Source organism: Sinohyriopsis cumingii, chromosome 3 (genome assembly GCF_028554795.1).
Source record: "Sinohyriopsis cumingii isolate HCF-2022 chromosome 3, ASM2855479v2, whole genome shotgun sequence".
In the NCBI taxonomy this organism is placed as follows: Eukaryota; Metazoa; Mollusca; class Bivalvia; order Unionida; family Unionidae; genus Sinohyriopsis; species Sinohyriopsis cumingii.
The window spans coordinates 78766766-78787762 of NC_142963.1; the positions used below are offsets into that span (position 1 = coordinate 78766766).

Consider the following 20997-nt stretch of genomic DNA (forward strand, 5'->3'; position numbering starts at 1 on the left):
GATTGAATGTTTCACAGTTCATGAGGAAACCAAGATAACTCAAAAGGGGTAAGAAATCAATCCTGACATGAATAGAACTTGTGATACTGGAGGATGTCTTTCAAATATGCAATCATTATATATGAAATCTACTAGAACAGGATGATAAAACAGTTCATAATCTTTGTAAATGCTTAAAAGGTGACCAAATATAAGAGATTTAAAACGTAAATATTCTCTCAATATGAAAATCAAAGGAATTTATGTGATGCTCTGTCCATAAGGAAGTAAAAGTACACATTGTTCAGATCAGGACAAACAGCCAGTTCATCCATTCCAATAGACAGATGGATCAATTATGCCATCTTCATCTTGAATTCTGGTAGAACTACATAGTTGTTAAGGTAGCTTATGTGTATGATTGAACTGCCAACATGCTTTTAGCCTTCTGTACCACAAAAAGCCTAGAATAAAACCAGACATTGCAGTTTTCGATCAATCTCCACTGCCTACTTGTCGATTAATGAGCTGCATAACTGTGCCCGTCTCAGTGTCTGACGGTATATTCACTGTAAGCAGGGAGGAAAGAGGTGGGGAGTTGAATGTATGAAATCTGAAGACCATCTGAAACTTCAACCACCCACTCATTCTGCAGAAATAGAACAATCCAACAGTAAAATGCTCAGATTTGTTGTGGGACTTGCCCACTTGGCTGCCTAACAATGGGGTGGGACAGTCCCCCATATAGTCAAAATTATCTACTGAGGTTTGAGAAAGATATACAATCAGATACAGCTCAAAGTTTCATAGCTGCATCATTGCCTCCTGCACGAGGTGCCTCATCAGTAGTTCTAACAATGTTGTAGAAGACTTCAACGACAGCAAACCTGCAGTGCCTTGCTCCTCCATTTCTGCTGATACAATGTAAGCAGATGGTGCCATACATCTAAATGTTTGGTGAGAACATCAACATCATTTAGGACAAAGTAGACATCATTAGAAGACCTTTGGTGAAAACCCCATTTCATAAGGACTATTTATTCAGAGGACAAGACTTTTAAGACAGTCAACTATACTGGAGGTATGACTAGCACCATTTTCAATTAGGACTTGGTGATAATCCATTCAAGAGTAGCAGTGATAACAAAATTTTAAGACAGTTGTTGTGGAATCCATATTTAGATGTACATCTGGCACCATTTTCATTTAGGACCAACTAGATATCATAAGGGCTGCTACATTAAAAAATACGAAGGACTCAGGTAAGGCACTTTTAAAGTGGGGTACTCACCCATAGATACAATTTAAAATTTCTCATCATATTAATATGAACTCTGTGAAATCAAAATACCCTGGCATATACTTTTTTTCAACTGCATTCCATGTGTGTTTAAATAGAACAGCCATAAGAAGTCCATAAGAAGTCTACTGTCCATGTTCATATAGCCATCCATTTGGAAAGGAGTAGAAATTTTCCATTCAGTAGTAGCAATAACACTTTTTAAGATGGCTGCTGTGGCAGCCATATTGGATATCAGATTGGTCCATCTTCATTCAAGACCAACTGGACATAAGAATAAGTTTTCTGGTGAAAACCCTATGTCAATATGACTTTCTATTCAAAGAGAGTTGTGTTAAGAAGATTTTTAAGATGGCTGCCACGGTGGCTATACTCAATATCAGATCAACATAATTTTTGTTCAGGATCAGCTCAACATAAGAAATCTTTTAGTGAAAAGCCCATGGTGATATGTCTTTTTGGAAATACTGGATTGGGGGAGGGGGTAGCTTGGTTATTTTCTGTAGTGTTTTTGCAGTTGAGGAACACATTTGAAGGAGAAGGCTGGTAACCACTAGTAGGCTGTCTGCAGTCAGTCAGGGTGACAAGTCAACCATCAGGGTAACAAGTCAATGGCAATAGTTAGGAGACTTGGGGAATAAGAAACTTTTACACCTCCTAAACTGAGTAGGTTGTTGATTGTTGCCTCCTGAATCTGATTTGGATTCAGCTGATTCTTCCTCCTGAATCTGATTTGGATTCAGCTGATTCTTTAATGCAAAAGTAAATGGTCCCTCATCTCCTTGTATCCAATCATCTCTCTTCTGATGTTGGCATTGATTTGGCTTGTATGATTGCTGAGGCCGGACAGGAAGTCGAAGGAGCTGTTCCTGAGCTGAATGCCTCCTCACTTCCTTAATTGTGCCTCCAAAACAGCAATGGTGATGCAAAAGATGTTATCCTCAATGTCAGGGCATGATGTGGCCTAAATGAGGTCAAACACAGGCATGTGTTTTGTTGCACCAAGTCCAAGTTAGCAGATGCAGTCAAAGCATTCACCATGTTAAGATTTGCTGCTCTGTTAAGGATGTTCACAATTCAGGCCATTGACTCCCAGCATGGATGCTATCTGATCTTTCTGCCAGCTGGAAAACTGCTAACAATGCTAAGTTCAACAATGATGACATAGCTATGATATTCCATGCCAGTTTCACTGTAGCATGCAAAAAATGTTGTTCACTTTATAAAAAGTAGAAGCAGTCCTATTTACAGCCACAAATTTCTTGTCTAAGGCCAGAAGCTCAGTCTAAAAAACATCTGAGTGAGTTTGTATCATATGAAGGAGGTATTTCAGTCATCCCTGTATGTCTTACAGTGCTGCCACAATGGTTATACCATGAATATATATCTAGCTGTATCCATAGGATACATTTATCATACCGGTACAGATGGCTGGTTTGCTGGAAGAATGGTTAGTATAGGTGTCAATCATGTGGATGGCTCTGGCAAAAGCATGGCAAAATCTATCAGTCAGATCTCTGTAAGTATCCCCATAGACTTGTATATGGTACACACTGCTGAAATGACCGATCTATGATCACTGGGCATAAGGTCCAGATGACCTGAGATCTGAAAGGGCTGGGATGGCATCACACAGTATCACAGAATGGATCATTAAAATCTGGTAAAAAAACGACATTGTGGTGATACTTACATGCCTGAAGGCTATGCTCAAATAATTGGGGAGAGTGGGGGCAAGACATGTCTTGGCTGCCAAAAAATGGGGAGGGGGAACAAGCCCCACATATGGTGAAAATCTATCTCTGTCTGTCTGTCTTGTCTGTCTATCTAACTATCTAGATAGACAGATAGATAGATAGACATACAGGTGGTAACTGCAGACCTGCCAAACCATCTCAGTATTAAGACAGCTGATTATATCCCACACATCTGACCAATTTTCAGTAAGGTGTAATAAAATATGTACTGCTATTGTAGAGATTGAAAACATGTATTTAAATGTTTTGTATTCAAAACTGCTGCAATGAGAGTAAACATTACATTCAACTGAAAAGTTTGTAATGTAAACAAAGACCTTGTTCACCTATAGTACATATGCTCAATCTTCAGTTACAAACCTATGCAGTTCAATGGCTTTTTGCTATGTCAACTTCACCTAATTCCTGGACTTCTTTTATTTTACATGTCTTTGGCAATCGTATCTCTCGCTATGAGATCTACTAAAACTGACACATGATGTCCAATAAATGTAACTGTGTCCCTTCCTACTTTTATTCACAAGAATCTGAACATTCTTTTTTATTCTTCTCTACTGATTATGAACACTTTTAAAGATGCTTAGCTTCCCTTTTTTCTTTAATATGTATTGCTTGCTGGATGCCTGTTTTTTGAAAAAATTTATATAATCAACAGTTTGATCATGCAGACACTTACCATGAAAAATATGTGCAGTTAAAAGTGTCAGAGGTAAAGTTAGACAAGTTCACTGACTAACTCCACTAAATATAATACAAAAGCTGGAACCAAATGAAACACAGATTAGCCAATTATATGGATTTTACTGCAACAATTATGTTTCCATAGTTTTTGCTTTTATTTCACAAGTGAACAAATAAAACACTCAGTGAAAACAAGAAACATAGAAACATGAGTCAAAACACACCTGAGCAATACTATCTTGGAGCATAAGGTCAGAATAAATGAAGGCCAAGAATCTGACAAAGTTACATGAAAATTTATATATATAAATGCCACATTTGCCGTTTATTTACTAGACATTTAAAACCCAAACTTCTGGAATGGATGGTTGAAAACCACAATATACATGCTGGATTTTCAGAAGGTTTATAGCACGATGTTGCCTGTACTGCAGCAAAAGATTAAAACTAGCAACACCTGGTGACAGCAAGGGAAGGTACTGTGCAAGAGTTACTATCCTTTGTCTATGTGATAAAAACAGAAAATAATCTCTTTTTTTTTTTGTCTTTTTGGGAATGCTGGATTTGGAAGGTAGTAAGCTTATTTTCCAAATGTTATTGTTGGGGGGGGGGGGCAATATTTTTAAGAATAAACTGGTTATCTGTTGTTGTTTCATATTTACATCACAGCTAACTTTTGACACCTTTACAAATGTAAATGGCACTCCATATAGTCATATCATTTCACTGGCAGTGTGTCTGGTAATTAGGATAATTGTTCCCAGTGCTACAGTATTGAATATTGACTGAAACCAATTCTTCATCATCTTACCCCAAGAAATGAGCTGTCAGCTTCTTCAGTCCTGTTTTTATCTTCCTATGTCCAGACAGGTTGTAAATCACACTGGTGTCAATAACATAGGGGTGAAAAATCTGTAAAAATATGAAATGAATATATTATCTTTTTTCCTTTCAAATCAAGTCTTGCAATATAACTGTACAGTTCACAAGAGACAAATAATTATTATATGCTCATTTTTGTCTCAGCTAACTTTACATTGTCAGAATCATGCAGTATTTTACGATACTGAACACCTTCATATTGCACACAGTGTATGACACATGTGCCTAAATACAGTATAGCGTATTAGGAACTACTTTGTAAACACTGAGTCTGAAAGGGATTGCTCTGAACTGGAAAACGGTCTCTCTGAAGGTGAAGCATGTGAACTTCCTGCAAGATTTGTGAGCTGAGACAAGATAAGAGCTGGGTACTTCTGAACATACCATGATATGTACAATGGTATACTGTCATTATATTAGAGACCAAAAATTAATTTAATAACAAAATTAATCAGGAATTTATGAATATTCCTTGCTGAAAGGAACTACCAATGTACTGGTATGATGAAAGAGTACTGTGTATGTACCTCCAGAAAAAATATGGCAAACCTGTAAACACCTTTGCAGCTTTATACTTAAAGCGAAGTCTCTATCCTGAAGGATTTAAAGCCAATCTTGATGTTTCCAATCTGAAACATGATGCATGTATGAAACAACCGTGAGCACTTAAGTCTATAACTGGTCAAAACATTAGCCAGGAACAGTCTTATAAAAAAGACTGGTGATTTCACATTGTGAAGAATCTCTATATCTACTTTTCTGGCTAAGATTGTTTATTTCTCACTGCAGGATGTCTGCCTTGAACAAGTCTTTGGGGAATTCTGTAGCTGAGAGCTGTTAACTGTATGGGCAGACAACTTTTAGATTTCATAAATTAAAGTTTTAGCCTGGGAGGACTGAATTTGCAAGGTAGTAGTAGTACTCCTATCTTTGTGTAACGTATTTGAAGAAGGAACATGAATTTAATGTCTTAGACTTTAATTTTTCTTTGACACAAATATGCTGTTTCTTTGCTACAAATACCAGAAGGTCTGTTTGTACTTGTATTCTGTATATGCTCCTTTATAAGCATGCACTTATTATGCAATTTTACTGAACTTTGCATACGATACCTCTCACAATGAAGGTGGGGAGAGGGAAGATTTTGAAAACATGAAAATTTACTTTCTGAAATGATGAATCAATAATTTTGTTTCTTTTCCTTTTATTTCTTTATTAATTTTGACCACTCCCTCAACAACTTGCATACTTTGTCCAAAAAAATAGCTTTGTTTCAGATAGGATCATTGTGGAGAACCGAGTTTCAGAGATTTCCTGAACTGGCACTTTGAGATATCCTTAAGGATGAGAAGTATCACTAATATATGATGGCATCAATATGTTACTGACTGAGCAATACAAAAATTCTGTTTCAACATAGACAATTGTTTCGTGAAATAAATGCTGCCAATTTGGGGAAAAAGGAATCTGGTTTTGTGATATATCAACAGTTAGTCTAGTCCTTGTTTGTAGATTCCCTGCTTCAAACTTCCTATCCATCAGTGATGCAGGAAACCAGACTAATCAAACACAACAAAAGCAATGACATAAGACACAAAAGTTCTATACACATATGAATGTTGTTTGAAACCAGTTGGAATAATGTTAATGATCTTTCTTTCAGATGTTGAGCATCATGAAAATGAATGTAATTCATACTGAATAACAAACAACTTTATTAAAACAGGCACTTTATTAACAAGTATTCTCGACATGATAATAAAACGAGTTACCAGACATGTCCAGCAGGGATGGATCACTTATTTATTGGTGGTCCCTTGGTAACTCATGCCCTCATTTATGGTGCATTTTGACCCCGCTGTGCATGAGTTATCAAGGGAGAGGTGTACTTATTTCTTTTTTTTTAATTCCTAAAGTTTGAGCAAATTCATAACTTTGCAATAAAAGAAGACTCTTTTTAAGCTAATTCTAGATATTACAACCTTACTTTTAAGCAATGAAAATGTTGCACAAATATTAGTTGCCAACCAAGTAATGCAAAAGATATTTTAAACACTCAATCTGTGGAAGAAAGTTTAAGATTGTTAAAGAATCCATTTGTCAGATCTACATGCAAAATACCATCAATATGATGTTGCATAAGCAGTGTGAACAAAGTCAAACTAACTGGCTATGAACATGTATTATTGACAGAAAGTGCCTCTTCCAAACAATGTCTGAATAAAGAAATAAACTATAAAAAGCCCTAGATAGCTCAATTAAACCTGCTATTAAGAACAACTCAAACAATGGACACTGACTGATAAAGAAGAAAATAAGTAATGCTTACATAACTGTCCATTACATATAGAAAAAAAGTCCAATGCATACAACTCAACTCTACTTTAAATCTTATGAAAGATGCCTTTTTATACAAAACAAAAATGTTTGCTCCATCTAAAGATTCCCCTATACTGACAATTCACTCCATCTAAAGATTCTCCTATAGTGCCAATTCACTCCATCTAAAGATTCACCTATATTGACAATTCACTCCATCTAAAGATTCCCCTATAGTCACAATTCACTCCATCTAAAGATTCCACTATAGTGCCAATTTGCTCCATCTAAAGATTCCACTAAAGTGACAATTTGCTCCATCTAAAGATTCCACTATAGTGACAATTCGCTCCATCTAAAGATTCCCTTATAGTGACAATTCACTCCATCTAAAGATTCCACTATAGTGCCAATTTGCTCCATTTAAAGATTCCATTAGAGTGCCAATTCGCTCCATCTAAAGATTACAATATAGTGACAATTTGCTCCATCTAAAGATTACACTATAGTGACAATTTGCTCCATCTAAAGATTACAATATAGTGCCAATTTGCTCCATTTAAAGATTCCACTAGAGTGCCAATTCGCTCCATCTAAAGATTACACTATAGTGACAATCTGCTCCATCTAAAGATTTCATTATAGTGCCAAGATCATTAAATGTCGACTCCTTTCTAGAAATGGCTGGGTGCTGAACAGTAGCAGCAAAACATAGTTGCCACCTTTAGAATAGGCCTGGTTACCAACCTTAAGGGCTACTAAATCCCCATTTAGGGACTGACCACATAGAATAGTGTCTGGGGTCAGAATCCTTTTCAGGTCCCTCTGTACATCTTCTAATCTGGTGGTCACTGGTTCCAGTAAATCCTTTGTTATACCACTGTACCTGTAAAAGATTCAAAGGAAGATGCTGTATCACTATCTAGGCGTACCTGTATGAGATGGCTGAGGAAAAACTGTGTAATTTGAGTTTTGCATGACTTAGTGCCCATCTTGAATCCAACACAACTGCAATTCTGTAAATTTTATGTGCTACTCTTTAAACTAATTTCTCAAGTTTTTTTTAAAAACTGTAATATCTGGCTGCATGTTAAATAAAGCAAAATATAGCAACAGCAGAATACTTTTACTGGGAATAATCCAAGCATTCTCTCCAAACAAAGAAACTCAAAGCTGGCAAGCTCAGCTTGAGTTGTACTCAAATATTCAGAGTTTAAATTTAGAAGAAAAAAAATGTATTCAACTAATCTACAAAGAGAACTGCATAATTTTCTCCAGTGCTAATTAATGTTGGAGTACTGTTAATATATGGCCAGTCTTTGTTATAAATTACTCAGAATTATTATTACTGTTAATACACAGATGGTATTTCTTATGTTGGTCAGATTTATATTAAAGTACTGTTAATATACATCCACTTGTTATTATATATTAGTCCAATTTAATAATATACAGCCAGTCTTTATTACAAATGTGTGTGTTTTGGGAATTTTTAACATAGCTTAAACAATCTGAGTCATATCACTATGATGTCTGCGGTGTGACAGTTTATAGTGATGTCTATCATGCCACAGACATGTAGCATAATGCCATAAGCATGTAGCATCATGTCCCACATAGTCACATTATCCAGACACCAGGCTGACTAGTCTTAACACTAACCTCTTAATGCTAAGCACTAAGACAGGCAGCTGCTAGTACAATTTTTATAAGTCTTTGGCTCTGGTTCGAAAACATTATCTTCTGCATCTGAGATGAACGTGCTAACCACTGGAGCAGTCCTTTATTACAAATGACTCAGATTTAATATTAGAGTACTGTTAACATGTCCAGTCTTCATTATAAATTAGTAAAATGAAACATTACTGTTAATATAAGGCCAGTCATTTTTATAAATTAGTAAAATGAAACATTACTTTAATATAAGACCAGTCATTTTTATAAATTAGTAAAATGAAACATTACTGTTAATTAAGGCCAGACATTATTATAAATTAGTAATATTTAATATTATTAGAATACTTTTAATATTATAAATTAGATTTAATATTAAAGGCTTATCACAGGCATATATGTGAATAACCCTCTGGCAATTACAGTGCAATCTCTCTGATATATAAAGCCTAAGAACCCAATAGGCTTTACATAAGATAGTATGATGTCTTCATGTAAGAAAATTAATATCTCTAAGATTAAAAATGCCATCACCTCTACCATAAAAACTGGTTGGTCAAACTTGGGTGATGAATATCAACAACGGTATGATCCGTCTAAGATGTTGCATGTCAGTACCATTATGGTATTATCTAAAAATAGGAGAAGGGAAGTGAGTGTAAATTAGAGTGGTAATTTTACTTTCAGAAGTTGCTCACTCAAATTGGCAGCTGAAAAATCAATTTTATTCCCCAATTTGCATCTGTATCAAGTGTGAAGTCATGCCTGTTTCAGAACTTAAAAAAAGTATACCCATCTGGGAAAGAAACATAGATGCCTTTGTGTAGGCATTGGTTAATGCAGAAAACTGCACAGAAAAACTTCTCTAAACCAGATACTGTCCAGACCAAATACTAAGGTTACTTTGCTAGTGTTATGTGAAGGTTTAAGTAGTGTTAGAATGGCCTTATTGGGGAAAACAAAATACCTCTGGCCAGTTTAGAGGGAAAAGGTTACAGAGGGGTTATTATGTAGGACAGAATGGGTTACACAGGGGCCCGTTTGCAGGAGAAAATAGATTACAGACAGGCCAGTCTGTAGGAGAGAATGGGTTACACCAGGACCAATTTGCAGAACAGAATGGATTCCAGAGGAGCCAGTTTGCCGGACACAATGTGTTACAAAGAGGCCCATTTGCAAACAGAATGCATTACAGAGGGGCCTATTAGCAGACAGGATGCATGACAGAGAGGCCAATTTAGAGAACATTCACTGGATATGTAATATATCTTTCACGTAGTCTAATTTCTTTTCAAGCAAAAGAGATTTCTTTAAGATCTCCATGCTTGTTTCCATTCTCCTCAATAATTTCTTTGCATCAATTATTGAATGATCCATCGATAAATACTGTTACAACAAAATGATGTTGTGTTCCCTGGCTAAAATGAAAATATTATTATTGTGATGCATGACTAAAGGGAAATATATGGAAAGCCCTAGCAAGGAAAAAGTGTATTCCAAGTGGACAATAAGAGTAATCCAAGCAGAAAAAGAGTAATTCACATATAACATGATAAAAATTTAATGAGCATATGTACAAAATTATTTATTTATCCCTTTGGACTTTTAACATCAATTACTGCTTCAAGTTTCTGTATAAAACACTTAAGCTTCAAAAAGCAACAGACTCTCATTTTGCATTTCAAAACACTTGTACCAGCAAAGACTATGAATGTTTTGCACACCTGGGTTACAGAGCCTGGATCTGATTTCAGTTTTATTTTTGTTAACAATACTGAACAATCTCTCACAGTCAGCATTAGAATGGTAAAGAACCAATATTCCATTCATAACCTGACAAAGAAGAGGAAATTTATATCTTCCAGTTATTGGGTCTTTTAGCTGGGAAATAAGATGAAAAAACCCCAACTCTGCATGAAGTACATTGTCTGGTAGTGTGCCAACTTGATAGTTCAGGAGTTCTCCTTCTAATTTATAAACAGCTTTTCCTGCAGCATCGTGCATCATATAACAAGACAACCTGATACTTACAATGATGGAGACATTTTTCAAAATATAGAATGCAATTCCTTTATGAATTCTGAGGCCCCGAGTGGCCGAGTGGTCTAAAGTGCTCTCCGTAACGGATCACTGCCATCTCACCTCTGTCTGCGTTGATTCGAGTCTCGGATTCGGCCAATGTGGGTATGTGAGAAAGCTTGCCAGTAGCTTCTCGAGGGTCGGTGGTTCTTTCTGGGGCTTTCCTGGATTCTTCCTCCACCATTAATACTGGCCGCCATGTATAGCCTATCGTGTGCTGAAAAATGGCGTTAAACCCTACAACAACAACAACAACAACAATTATAAATTCCAGTCATCACTGATGCAGTATCAGTTGAAAACCCCATACAGTTCTGCCAACTTATATTTATTCAAAGCATTATCAAGCCAATAAAAAATGTTTTCTCCAGTGGAATCTTCTGTTAATTCTGGTAATGAAAGAAGAGCACTCCGACTTTGCCCTTTTTGTTGTCAAAGTCTCTTACACAGACTGGGTACAGCTTTTTGTCATCATAATCACTACTCCGGTCTGTTGCAATACTAAATGGCCCAATTTACATGGCTTCTGCAATTTAAGTTAAGTATCTTCTGTTAAACACCTAACAATATTAGATGATTTTGTTCTTGCACATGCATATTTTCTACAATTTCGGAATCAGGAAACATCAGTCTGAACAAAGGACCCATGTAGTCTTCTACTGCTAGGGGTAGTCCATGTTCTATTAAGATCATGTTCTGCATGACTAAAGGGAAATAAAATTGTTGTGATGCATGACTAAAGGGAAATAATGTTGTGATGCATGACTAAAGGGAAATGATGCTATTGTGATGCATGACTAAAGGAAAATAATGTTGTTGTGATGCATGACTAAAGAGAAATGATGCTATTGTGATGCATGACTTAAGGGATATAATGCTGTTCTGATGCATGACTAAAGAGAAATGATGTTGTGATGCATGACTAAAGGGAAATAATATTGTTGTGATGCATGACTAAAGGGAAATAATGTGATGCATGACTAAAGTGAAATAATGCTATTGTGATGCATGACTTAAGGGATATGATGTTGTTGTGATGCATGATTTTAGGGAAATAATGTTGTGATGCATGACTAAAGGGAAATAATGTTGCAATGTGTGACTAAAAGGAAATAATCTTGTGATGCATGACTAAAGGGAAATGATGTTGTTGTGATGCATGACTAAAGGGAAATAATGATGCTGTGATGCATGGTGAAAGGGAAATAATAATGTGATCAATGGTTAAAGGGAAATAATGATCTTGTTATGCATGACTAAGGAAATAATAACTTGATCAATGGCTAAGGTGGCGCTCTACAGTTTTGTATTTTGTATAGGGGTAGAATTTTAAACAAAAAGAATTTCCCTCACTTTCCTCACTGGTTATACTGGCTATTTAAAAATAACCTTGTATATCTTAGGTATAATTAAAAGAACCTTTAATTCCCTTTATTTTCATGTATGATTGATGGGTGTAATATGGGTTATAGTGTATACAGCTTGGCCTTACTCCAGATGTGCACCTTTCAAAAAAGTGCTAGCTCTACTTGGTCATTTTCACTTTCTGAACTTGAGAGGTAAACTGTATAAAAAAGAGCCGATAACTTTTTTTACATTTTACATATTTGGTAATTCATTCATTGCACTTTCAGAAGCTGGTATTGTCTAGTCCGGCAAAATTCATTTTAATAAATTTTATGGATAGTGTACTTTAGACTAATTCAGGCTGATTTTTTAGCACAAGGGAGCAGTCATTTTAGTTAGCAGTGTGCTTAGATCATGTACAATTTCCAAAAACACAATATCCAAAGAAATATCATCCACATTACATTAATGTAGCATAGATGTATGCCAACATTCTCTCCATTGTGCATGTTTTAAATGCAAACAACTTCATCTTACATGTCACTCTCTCAAACGTACATAATAACTGGTGAGCGCCCCCTAAAGTGAAATAATGACGTTGTGATGCACAGTGAAAAGGAAATAATAATGGCTAAAGGGGCACAATAATGTTCTGATCAATGATAATGGAAGATAATGATGCTGTGATGCATGGTGAAAGCGAAATAATGCTGTTATGCATGACTACAGGGAAATAATGATGTGATAAATATGAGAATGTCTAAAACTTACCTTGTGAGGTAATCTTTGATGGGGTTATAGGGTTTAACCAGTGTATCATACACAGTCTCTAACTCTTCATTTGCTATGGATACTCGAGTTACTTCATGTTTCCCAACTACTGTCAAGCACTGAAAATGCAGATGAAGAGTTAATACTTCAGACTGCTGTGAGAAGTTAACTACTGCAACAACTAAAATTATTGCATAGTTTCAAAATGTAGTAGTATTTAGTTCAGGTATCATATGATCTTAATTTTCTAGAGGTCATGTGGTACCTTTTGAAATTGCCACAATGAATTCATCTCGAGACTTCAGCAATATTTTAAAATTAATTCATTTTCTCTCCACAAGTTGCAAAAGTTCTAGGTACAACTTTAAAACCAAACTCACAGAAGAAATCAATTTTTTTCTTCAAGGAACTGTTTAGAGACAATGCCACACAAACATAACCTGACTGGTAATATGCATCTAAATGCTGAATATTAGCTGAAAGTTAAGTAAATTAAGATCAAAATATTATCATAGCTGCCAACCCTGAGTAAAAATCTATGGACTGCTTATAACAAAAGTACTGATTTTCAGAAACAAACACTAATTTTTAAAATGTAATGCATATGTAATTATTGACATCATCTACAACCATCAGTAAAGAAGAACAGTACAGAAGGACAATGTTCCATTCGGGTGCCCATTCAGAAGGTGCAAAAGTGCAACACACTAACATCAGGCACAGACTGTTTATAGAAGCCTTTTTTGGACCTTGTTTTTCTCCAACACTTATCGATTCCAATGTACCATCTTGCATATATGATCTTAATTCTGTGTGATTTTCTTACTGAACTGTTTTGGTTCTAGCACATGAGTAATCCTTTGCAGTTTTCCTATCTGGAAAACGTATGCGAAATAAATTGCCAGCAACACTAGTAACTGAAAGAGAAAGGTTCATTTCTAAAAGAAATTTAGAAAACCGAACTTTGAATTACATCAAGGTTCTCTCTGGTATTTATATAAGTCATAAGTTCAGGTTGAGTTGTTGATGATGAAGCAGTAAGCTGATGTTTATTAGCTTTTTCATGCTGTTTCATGTCAAGGGTGCCTCCATGAACCAATCATATTTTTTTAACTATTCCTATATACATGCGATACTTTTCTATCAGAATGGAACTTCCGTTCTAAACAGAAAATTGCAAAGGAAATTATTCATTACATTATTTTAAAATTAGAAAACAAATTTTTAACAAGAAAAACATACACCCATATTCAAGTTAAAAATATGGGACAAATAAGGAGAAAATGAGACAAATGGCAGCTATGTATGATTCTTAAAGAACAAAAAAAACTGCATGTTGATTTTTATGATAACAGGGTTAGTAGCATATTTCTTTCAAAATATTCAAGGTTTTTCAAGGTTTTGTCAAGGTTTTTCAAGGTTTGAAATCATGTTTTTCAAGGTGCATTGTTACATTAATTTTAAAGAATACATCAATGAAACTGTGTGTAAACATAACTTAATACTATTACTTCTTACGAGGAAGATTTCTTGCAAATTTATTACAAAAAAACTACATGAAGTCAATTGAGAGTATGATCATTGATATCATTCCCATTACTAAACATCCTATATCTGGACATTAGAATAATGTACAGTCACTGAACAATGTTCATTTTACTCTGTCATCGCTACATTATTTAAAAGTCCAAAATATTTTAGAGTGAATTTTTCAGTCCTTGTAGCTTGTCATCAATCTGTTTTTCAAGAGCTCCAAGTTCAGTGATTTTGTCCTTAACACTTTTCCTCAAACTATTTGATGTTGTGATAAAGAAAATTTTCCTATTAGTCTCTGCTTTCAATGCACAATCAGCAGCAGCTGTCATTGTCTCAATGTTTTTTTCCGTACTTGCTATTCTTTTTCACCCATTCCCATAAAACAAACAAAAAGTAACAAAGACATTTGCTTTATTTACGTTATCACTTATATAAAAACAGTGTATGGATATATTAAACTATTTCATATTATAATATGATTTCTCTCACCTTAGCTGTATTCTATATTTTTAGATTTATCATGTTCATTTCAATTATTTTCAATCTTATTCCCACTCAATCCAAAAACAGAACCTGATGGAACTAATTTCAAAGACTTTACACAGTTTCTATTTTAAAATTTGAATCTCTTTGTTCACAGATACCCCTTTCATGTTTTGCTGTAATATGTGTAATGGGTGTTTTTTCCCCAGCTGCATGTGACCGAAAAGCACTCTCTCCCACTGCACACAAATCAATATCACTCTGGCATAATTTGCATTTTGCAAAGATCTAATAATCCAAACTTTATATTTTTCTTCGTCTAGCCACAAAAGTTGGAATTGGCAGCCAGACATTTCAAAGTGTACAAATTATTTGAATTTAAACTGCGGCTACATCTGGGCTTTGTACAACTGAAAGTTCAAAATGTATGACTGCGCAGTGGTCAGATGTGAAAATATCCATTCCAGCACAAACTTAGCAAGAGATTGTTTTGTTTGGGTTTTTTAAATTATCTTTTTCGTTTTTCTTTTTATTTAAATCTTTTTAAATGAAAACTATTAATTCCTTTCGAGTTCAATAAAATCAAGGCTTTTCAAGGTACGCAGACAATATTTTGAATTTTCAAGGTGTTTTCAAGGCCTTGAGGGACAAATTCATTTTTCAAGGCTTTTCAAGGTCTGCTACAGACCCTGTGATAAATTTAAATCATAAAATTATATAAAATATTTGGTCTGTATTTTTTCTTGGGCTTTATTTTGACATCCTTACTAATTTAACACCAATTCCTAAAGTATGTATATCTTGTGTTTTGTATGACTCAAAACCTGTGTAAATATCATTATGTAAATATCATTATGTGCTAACATAAAATTCAAATTAAGCAATGAAGTTATAAAATTGTATGGCAAAATTATGAACATAATTTAGAGACAGAATTAGAAATTATTTGAATTTCTTATGCACCCTCTAAGTGGGAGATAACTAAGTAACGAATGTTCAAAATAAAGTTAATCTTACTTTTCGTGAAACTTTCTTGTCTGTGGTTGCTATTAGAGTTAAATGGGGGGGGGGGCTCCCGCTCTGAAAATCAGCACAAAATATTCAGAACATTTCCTAAAGTTTTCTTTATAGTCAGATGGTTAAAATTATGCCCTGGAAATGATTAAAACAGAAGAGCTTTTGGGGGTTTCATCCCTTGGTACTCACTGTGATTCCATTTCAAAGACCAATCACCTATTTGTTTACACCCAAATAATATTTTTAGATCTGCCTCTGGCAATGGATTCAGAGGATACTTGATAATCAAAGATAAAAAGGACATGACGATACAAATGAATGGTTGATACTTGTGTCAAAACTAAGTTACCATTTCACAATCAACAGCCAGCAATGGACTCCTGATTCCAACAGGTTCATAGTAATCGGAGGAGAAGACAAAGCTGTCATATTTCCCTGAAGAAAAATACAGTATATGAAATATACTTCTTACAAATCTGCAACTGCCTGGAAAATCGATGGACAAAATAAAGACAGCATATGAAAGATATAATTTTCTGGTACAAAATTCTGACAGCTTAAAAAGAGGAACAAAAATATGAATAATAATCTAGTTTTAAAAAATATACAAAAATCTTCAGTTTAGAAAAAATTCAACCAACATTGAGATTTCTGAAAATGAAATTAATGTAAATAACTGAAAAATAATAAAGAAATGATCAAATGAACAGAAGATACTTGCATGTGTGTGTGTGTGATTAAGATTTTTACCATAGTTTTAACAATTTTTCAGTCATATCACTATGATGTCTGCAGTGTGGCAGTTTATAGTGATGTCTAGCACTGGGGCATCATGCCACAGACATGTAGCAAGATGTCCCACCCAGTCACATTATTCTGACACCAGGCCGACCAGTCCTAACACTAACCTCTTAATGCTGAGCGCCTAGCAAGGCAGCTGTAAGTACCATTTTTGTAAGTCTTTGGTATGACTCAGCCGGGGTTCAAACCCATGACCTCCTATATCCGGGATGCACACTCTAACTACTAGGCACTGAAGCAATCAAGATACTTTTATTTTTAGACCAATTATAAACAGTAAATTGCCTGCTAACAAGAGGTTTGTAAAACAATTATTATGAACAGTCAATTACCACCTAATAATGGGTTTGTAAAACAAGAGCCTCATGTGAGTGGGCCTGGGATCACATACCAGGGTAATATCTGTTAGAAGGTTTCTCTAATTTTTGTATCTTCATCCATATCTGAAGGAACATCAGCATATTTTGTGCAACAACTAAAGTCCTCCGTGCCAGGATGCTTTCTGTTGATATTGGATAAATTCTGTTAAGCAGATTTTTCATAAAGCCATTTAAATATTTTTTATTTTTAGCAATGACACCCACATCTGATGAACTGTTATCATCTTTATAAATGTGAAAGGTCTTCAAGCTAGGAAGCACTGTCAAAATTGGTAAAATTTTATAAACATTTTTCATAAAGGAGTTGTAGACATTTCTTCCATTTTTTTGTAACTGCGGCTACATTTGATGGCAGATCACCATCATTTGTACCAATTTTAAAGCCCCTCAGGCCAGAATGCTTTCAAAAACATTTCATCAAATTCTGAAAAGTGGGTTTTGAAACATAGTTGTTCAGTGGTTTTAGAAACAAAGTTGTTCAGTGGCTTTTGCAAAGTCTTTTAAAGTTAATTGTTTTTTTCTTTATTCAAGTAATAGTCAACATATATTATGGCCTATCAGCTTCAAATTCAAAAGGACATGCCAGGACAAAATTGCTTGTGGGCTTTTGCAAAGAAAATATTTATTTCTTTGCACTATTTTAGTAATGGTGATATTTTATGGCAGTTCACCATATCTGATAAACAAACTGAAAGCCCTTCATGCCAGGATGCTGTCATATTTGGTCTATTTCTAATGAGCAGCTGTTAGGAAAAGGTCTTTTTCATATTTTTCTATTTTAGTACAGGACAAATTTTGGTTGAAATGACTCTAGTAGTTTTGGAGATAAAGCTGAACATGGCAATTGATTTGCATTAATTTTCCACCTACCCAAATGTGATTAATGCTATGGACGCAGAAAACAAGTAAACAATATTCTGAGATGCTGCCAGGATTAAATCTAAATGAGAGAGCTTACCCCTTGTTACCAAAATAATGGGGGAATAGAAACGAAGGTGGAGGAGAAAATGGCCATAGTTAAATATTCACCAAAAACTTCAACACCCATCTTTCTTCCTTTTCCACTCTGTTAGAGCTCAAATGAAAATCAAACTCTTTAAAAGATGATGCCCCTGGTTGTATAAGCATTAGTATGTTGATTGTCTCTGAGCATAATCTGTTCCTTATCTGTTTATGAATATTGTTCAATGCCAAGAACCCTCCTGTTAGTCTGTGGGAGCACATACACAGCTAGGTTAGCCAGATTAATATATTTGGAAATTGTTCTTTACCTGTTATGTATAATTTTCCTGAGTTTGCAGGTATTAATCTTTTGGATACTTCTGCTCCAAAATAAGATTTTTCACCAATATGAACTTTGCAAAAATTTCTTATCTGTTCCATAGTGCTGTATCAGTGCTTTAAATCCATCAATGCCATAATCTGCTTGTCCAGACAGAGGTATTTTGATCAAATAAATATCTTTAATTCCTAATTTCATTTTTTTAATTCTTATTCAGTAAGTTTATCTTAAACCCTTATAGTATAGGACTGTATAGTTTTGTAGCACATGATCACACAGGGCTACACAATTTCAGAAAAGATATGAAAATTGTAATCTACTTTTATATTGTTTGCATTTTATTTAGATTAGTATTCTGCCCTGTCTACATTTCAAAATACTGCTGAATGAGGGTTGACTGGCTCCTGCATCTAATGATTCAAATAAAAAAAATTGCTCAATCAATGATTGCTTTATATAATTACAAAAAATATTTTCTCGTCATCACTGCTCTAGCACACACTGACACTGATAGCTTTGTTGGGGTGGAGGCAGCATCTCAGTACATTCCAACATAATACAACAGCTTACAGTACACAACATTGTTAAACTAAAGACTTCTGATTGTGAGTTTACCTTAAAGAGTGTCGTATTTAATTTGTGAAATCTACATTCAAATTATTATTATGTGATATACTGGCAACATGGCAGTCTAGTGTTTATGTAATGCTTCATTTGAATTTTGATATCACTTAATTTTAGTTTTAGTCTTTTTCATACCATATTTGTCCCTTGTCTTCACCTAAAATAAAATAAAATTTTCATTTTCAGTTTTTAGAACTTTACTTTTAATTGGTATCATGTAGCAATTTGTTTGCTGAGGTGCCCTTAAATACTAAAACATACATACCAATGTTTATGAACATAACTTGAGGAATTGCCCAAACAAGTTTTAGTTGAATAATATGCCCTTAAACCTGTTACTGGGATTGCAATGAGAAAATAGGGGACACTAAATGAATATCATACATACACAGGTCATGACTGGTACGGTTTGTGACAATCTGCATGATTAATGCATATATTGTTGTTTTCAATAAGCTAATACATGAAATTTATTTGTTAGGCTTTGGAGTTTGGTTTTGTGCATCTTTTAACTGATAACACCTCCATGCCTCTCTGTACCCATAAAATCTAGACCCATTTTATTTGGGTTTTTTATATCAATTTCATAATGGGAGATGTCATGTAAATTATGATTTCAACACTTTCTCAAAGGATGAGATCAAAATGTATCTGCTTGATATCAAACCCCAAGGGGTATACCCTTTACCCCACCTCCAAACTTGTATATGCAAATTCTCTAAGCAGATAGTCTTACTTACTGCTATCTCATTCTTACCTAGACTGTCCACAATTGGCATAGGGTAACCTTCATACATCATCTGGGCAGTGTTCAGGAGCAGACTCGTCCTTGGAAACACGTCACTCTCTGGTAAATCACCATAATACCCTTTAACAAAAATAACCAAATCTCAACAAGTTATTTTATGATGCCAGTTTAAATCAAATGATGAAACTTAAGTGTACAGAAAAAAGGTTAGACCTGCATGTTCTCATGCTATCATACCCTTCTGCAAGCCTGAAGCTCTCGCTATCCTTGCCAAATTCTCAGGTTTGAGAAAAAATGTAAATGCAAAATCATGTCATGTCCATAAGTCTTTTTGCATCACTAAATAAAAGCCATGGATGAATACATATATTTGAATATATTTTAAAATTCTGTCAACTTCTCAAGCACTTAAATGAACAAAAAATTGATATCTGTGAAATTTTGTCCTTTGCCTGAAACTGAAAAACAATTCAAGTCCATAAGAGCAAAATGTGAATATGGTCTTCAAGACAGATCTAGCAAGTACTGAAGTATTCTGGCTTCATTGACCTATCAGAAATGGGGTAAAAAGAACTGAGCAGTGACTTTTGCCATTGATACGTGAGATGCTATAAAACTGAGAAGCAAAAGTGAACCATGGTTTTCTGTGTACCCAAAAGAAGCTTTTGTGATATAAAGCTGAAACAAAAGAAACCTTATCATGCTGACCGGTGACATTGAGGAAAGGACCCTAATGACAATGAGAATAATAATTTCCTAATGATGCTATATAAGTATACAAAGCTTCATCCATTCATCCTTAACATATGTTAAGCTAAAAACCAGAAGGATACAAGAAAAATATTGACTTGAGACCTTGTCTTTGAAGGTAGAACCTCAAATATGGTACAATATAGGTTTTCTGTGAAGATATATCAATGTACAATGTTTCATCTATTTCAAATGGCCCTAAAAAGAGTGGAAAGGGAATTGCAATTGAAAAATTCAACATATAATAACATGACATTGACCTTGAAAATAAGAACTCTAATGTGGTGTATGCAGATCTATATGTACTGTGTTGCTGACCTTAATCTCAAACAGCTCTAATGATTATGAAGACAAAGAAACCGATGGAAAACTTAAAATACTATGGTGTGAATTTGACTGTGAAGAACACACCCTTCATGTTAGCACACAACAATTCTTCTATGGATACAAAGTTTTAACATTTTAATCACAAATGGCTTAAATTTATACAGCAAACTTAAAGTGTAACAGATGGACAGACAGACATGCTAATACAATGCCTTCAACCTTTCTTATGCATAAAAAGGGAGGTGCCAAAAACAAGAAAT

At 34.7% G+C, this 20997-nt stretch overlaps 1 protein-coding gene across 1 annotated transcript in view; it reads right to left on the reverse strand.

Annotated features, from left to right (window-relative positions):
* The window catches only part of LOC149803163 (uncharacterized), a 74717-nt gene that overhangs the window by 32816 nt on the left and 20904 nt on the right, over positions 1-20997 (reverse strand). Inside the window, exons 7-11 of the mRNA XM_089952784.1 lie at positions 19670-19780; positions 16175-16260; positions 12790-12908; positions 7666-7804; positions 4529-4629 (exon numbers count right to left, since the gene is read on the reverse strand). Of these exons, the coding sequence (XP_089808910.1) occupies positions 4529-4629; positions 7666-7804; positions 12790-12908; positions 16175-16260; positions 19670-19780 (556 nt within the window). The remainder of the gene's footprint in view (positions 1-4528; positions 4630-7665; positions 7805-12789; positions 12909-16174; positions 16261-19669; positions 19781-20997) is intronic.